This window comes from Conger conger, chromosome 10, assembly GCF_963514075.1.
Source record: "Conger conger chromosome 10, fConCon1.1, whole genome shotgun sequence".
Classification (NCBI taxonomy): domain Eukaryota; kingdom Metazoa; phylum Chordata; class Actinopteri; order Anguilliformes; family Congridae; genus Conger; species Conger conger.
Genome location: NC_083769.1, coordinates 4,867,787 through 4,872,500, shown reverse-complemented (window position 1 = coordinate 4,872,500; position 4,714 = coordinate 4,867,787). Strand labels below are relative to the sequence as shown.

The following is a 4,714-nucleotide window of genomic DNA, read 5'->3' as shown; positions in this document are numbered from 1 at the left end:
TAATAAACTGATTCACAGTATGTCTCCTGTCGAGTGCAGCTCTCTCCCCGTCGTGTAGGGAAGCCTAGAAAGTCAGCATTGGGCCACATACCTGGGCCAAATATGTAATTCTTTTGGATTCAAATACTTTTCTTTGCTCAATTGATCTTGCCTGGTGTAATTGAGCCAAGAGCACCAAAAGGTGGGGTTTACGCTTGTTGAGAGTATTCCACAGGTTCCAATACACAAGACAAGCTCAGTAAAGTGAAGAAAAGTATTTGAATCCAAAACAATGATGTATTTGACCCAGGTCTGCTGTTTATCAATGATGTGGTAAAACAAAATGCACCAAATACAACATCTGCCCAAGTGATGTGTTTTATGTCTCTGGGGTGGCCACATCCACTCTGAACATCATTGCACTGCATAGCTGAATCAAAGAGTGTGTTTCCGATGGAAATCATTAGGGTCTAGTTTCCCTTTGTATCAATGCAGTTTATATTATGGCAACTGTATATGCAAAATAGTTTTTTAAAACTGCCATCTGCAAATGTCAGAAGATGAAAACATGATGAAGTTCAGTTTACTTTGGCTGAATATAAACTTTGAAATGAGCATTTTGTGAAAAATAACTGTTAGCCAATTGTTAGCTATTTTGATTGCTTCAAACTTTAAAATATGCTGTTTCGGATAAATTGTGGCAAAGGTCTATCATTAACAGAAAACAAACCAAAGAAAAAATTGTAAAAAAAAAGTTAAATATGTTCAGATATTCATATTTTTTCATATTTTAGATGTTAAATGTTAACAAATTTGCAGAATTTGACCTCCCTGTTCATTAACGCAACACTATTCATATTGCCTGTGATGTTTTAATCGAAGGTAGAGACTGTAGCTCTCTTTTCATAATATTGTATTCATATTGTATTGACTATGCCTGTATAAATGGATGTCCGCTGTAAGTCAATGAAGTGAATTCTATTGCGTTATTGTACTGGAAGATGAGTTCTCTAAACCAAAGATGGAAATGAGAAATTACACTGAATGACCCTGTCTGCCGGGCACCATTTTATGCACAAGCGTTCCCTGATGGACAGAGCAGGAGGACCTGCCTCTGTGGGCCGCCCGCCACAGGCAGGGGCTGCCATGGCTGGAGGGTAACGACGCTTCCCTGATGCAAACGGCACGGCGGTCAAACAGGAGACGGGCTAGCTCAGCTGGTCATCAGTGACATCATCAGTGCTATTCTCCCTTGAACAATGTTGCACTCTCAGTCATTTCCCAGTTAGGTAAGGATTTTTTTTTAATTTTTTTACAATAGTTATCAAAATCAAGAATATAACTGAAATATAATATATGGAGGGGGAATATAATGTGACTGCAATATAACTGACTATATTTGATGGCATATTTGATTACCGAGAGCCCTTTTAACTTCTTTCCCTGCCAGGCATGTTTGGGTTTCCTCTAAAATGGCCGCCGTCTGACTGTGCAAATTTATTGGGAAGAACATGTTTCTGGAGGCTTCATTTTTCAGGAGGGGGAAGAGAGGGAAATCCAGCCTGAAATCTGCCCACCCATTTTGGGGCTGCACAGTTCTGGCTTTTCTTCCTGAAGGGGGGGGGGGGGGGGGGCAAGGGGAGGTCCTAGAAGGAAGAGTTGTGGGGACAAGTACACTGGAACGATGATGTCACCTGGTGAGCAGGTGTAGTGGTATTATGATGTCACCCGGCGAGCAGGTGCTGTCGCTATAGCGATGCTCCTTCAGCAGTTGGTGCCGATAGCCAAAATGGAGGAGCTGTCCTTGGCCTTGTCGAAGAAGATGGAGGGCGACATCTCGCCGGGGCTCTTGTGCTTGCCCTCGGCCAGGCCGCCGGGGTGGGCGGTGTCGGGCAGGCATTCCTCGCAGCAGCAGCAGCAGCAGTCCATGAAGGCCTGGCCCAGAGACTTGCACAGGCACAGCAGCAGCACGGGCGTCACCGACGACTTGAAGAAGAGGAAGAACTGGTTGATGAGGCTCAGGAGGGCGTAGGTGGAGCCCGAGACGGGGGTGGAGGCGTAGGCCAGCGCGATGTTGCACACGTTCTCCGGCAGGGCGCAGATGCCGTACACCACCGCCAGCGCCACCACCGTGCAGTTGAGCTGCCGGCCCCTCTTCCGGCCCTGCTCCTGCTGCTTTTTGGGCGAGGCGTGGTGCGCGCGGCCGTCCTGCTCGCCGCCGGCCGACTCCCCCGCCATGTGCCGGGTCACCAGCTGGCAGGCCAGGGTGAACAGGACGGGCAGGCAGAAGTAGCAGCCGAAGTACCACCAGGTGCGGGCGTCGTGGTAGGTCAGCACCAGGGAGGAGAGCCACTCGGGCAGGCCCGGGGACAGCCGCATGGAGCAGGCGTCCACCAGGCCTCCGGCCGCCTCGGACACCTCCGGGCTCAGCTGCCACAGCAGCAGCTCGGGCACGGCCAGCAGCATGGAGCCCACCCAGATCACGCCCAGCTTGGCCAGGATGGACCGGCACGGCTCCACCTGCCGCGGCTTGGGCTGCCCGCTGGTGGCCGCGTGGAAGCGGTCGATGCCCAGGGCGCACAGGCTGAACGTGGTCACGCCCAAGGACGTCACCTGGAGACAGGGGAGTTTCAATCAGCCGTGTAATAGAGGTCCCCACAGCACTGTTGTAGCATTACAGCAAAGTTTCTACATTAACACACAGATCATTTACATCAGAGGTGCCCAATCATGTGCCACGTGGGGACTGAGGGTCCTCAACCAATCACCACACCGGCTGATTTCACTAAGGAACACTGCTTCAACCAGAGAGAAAGGAACTAGTTAGTGAAATCAGCAGATGTGGTGATCGGTTGGAATTAAAACCTGTGTACTCTCTGCCCTCCATGGCACATGATTGGGTACCCATAGTAAAACCTAACCACAACATTTATGTCTTTATCAATGGGCACGTTGTGCAAATACATTCCAAAGTCCTGTTTCATATTTTTGGCTATAGACCATTAGTCTTGCATTGGCTCCTTCAGCCTTTTTCAAATGGAAATGTTTATGGTGTATGTGGCATTAATTTGCTCAATTTAATTATTCATCCCTTGCAATACATTCAACATATGAGTACTTGGATGAACGTCATGCCTCTTTTGAACGAAAGTCCCCACTCATATGAATTCGTATTTAATATACCACACCGGCGATTATGTTGACAAGGTTACGACAGCCTTTAGCAATGAACACTTCCACGCATTGAACGGAACTCATATGCATAACAATGGTACAAAAACAGGAAGAAGGCTGAAAGGCGTTTAACGGACACGGTGAGGTCAGCCTGCTCTCAAAAACTGATGGGAACTGGACGCATCGAGCAATACCACTTATACAGTTTTAGGTGATCAGGAAATGAAATGTACATTCCCAACACACCAATCATAAAAACATCTTCTTTCTACGCTTATCTTGCCTCTGGGGACGGTGCCCTGCTTAATATCAGTTGTGAATTGATGATATAGACCACCTTACCGCATAACGATAACAGGAATGAAACCCACCTCCATATAGGGCACGGTTCTACATGAAAAGTCTCCTAGAAGCCGTTTGTTGGTGAGTTCGTTAAAGATGACCACAGGCAGACAGAAGAATAGTACCAAGAAATCCCAAAAGGCCAGGCTCGCCAGGATGCAGTTCCATGCGCTTTTCATGTAGTAGTTGTGCCACACGATGCACATGACCGCGAGGTTCCCTACTATGCCCACAGCGAATACGATGAGCGAGAGAAACATCACTGCGTAGGCGCTATACGACCTCTCCGTCAGCGGATACAGTGGATTGCGAATACGAATTCTGCCCCTTGTCGTGACATTGCTGCTCTCTGTCAAAGAACCTCCAGTACCATGGCCAGTTACTCCAGTATCATCCATATTATATGTGGCGTTGGACAGCTGGATCGTTGTTGGGGTGGTGAAGTAATCATTTGGTTCGTAGGGCCGCGGATACCTGTAGCTGAAAGGTGTTTGTGGGTCCCGTTTTTTGGTGCTTCCACCTTTTGCGCCCCGTGGAACTCTCTTGTGGCTTGTATCTGAATGATCATCATTTTCGAAACTCTCGGTTGGAATAAAATTATTTTGCGAGGTAAGCCCAACAGGTTCGGTAGACAAATCGCCTGCCGTATCATCGGGTGTCCTCTCCAAAGCCGTTAGCGGACCATCTCCATTTGGCCAAAGGATATTTCTGGGCTCCGAAGCACTTATGGCCAAAAGCAGCAGAAGTATAGAAGAGAAAACCATCTTGCATATGTCGAACCGATTGTTTTCTCTCTAACTTAAAGAAAAACTCAATGAAAATGATTTAAATATAAAAAATCAAAATCGCCCGAATTGCACAAAAATTTCCGAATTCCAAGCATCGAAGTTAATGCTGGCTATAGGGCTGGTCTCTCTCGGGGTCCAGACGCCGCTATTCATGCAACCCCACTGGAAACCTGACTATGTACATCCGCGAGCGCACTGCTGCACGAGGCATGGGAGAATGGTCCTGCTTTCCGAAGAAAAAGTGGAACAGTTGGTTTTCTTTCTCATTTCAGAAAGGCGATACACCATTTGTGCCATCTGCTGGCCGGTGTAAAGTTGTATTGCGCATTATCCCGTACGGTTTTCTTGTTCGCTTGAGGAGCAACAAGTGGCTTACATTGTTAACGGTATATTTCGCGGTATACTCCTCCCTTTATTTCTACATAATGAAG

The 4,714-nt window shown here is 47.7% G+C and overlaps 1 protein-coding gene across 1 annotated transcript in view; it reads right to left on the bottom strand.

Moving 5' to 3' along the window:
• Positions 1-4,499, bottom strand: part of gpr37l1b (G protein-coupled receptor 37 like 1b) — a 5,157-nt gene extending 658 nt beyond the window's left edge. Inside the window, exons 1-2 of the mRNA XM_061258146.1 lie at positions 3,525-4,499; positions 1-2,592 (exon numbers count right to left, since the gene is read on the bottom strand). The exon at positions 1-2,592 is cut by the window's left edge and continues 658 nt beyond it. Coding sequence (XP_061114130.1) covers positions 1,744-2,592; positions 3,525-4,259 — 1,584 coding nt within the window. The 5' untranslated portion in view covers positions 4,260-4,499 and the 3' untranslated portion in view covers positions 1-1,743. The remainder of the gene's footprint in view (positions 2,593-3,524) is intronic.
• Between the last annotated feature and the right edge of the window lie 215 nt (positions 4,500-4,714).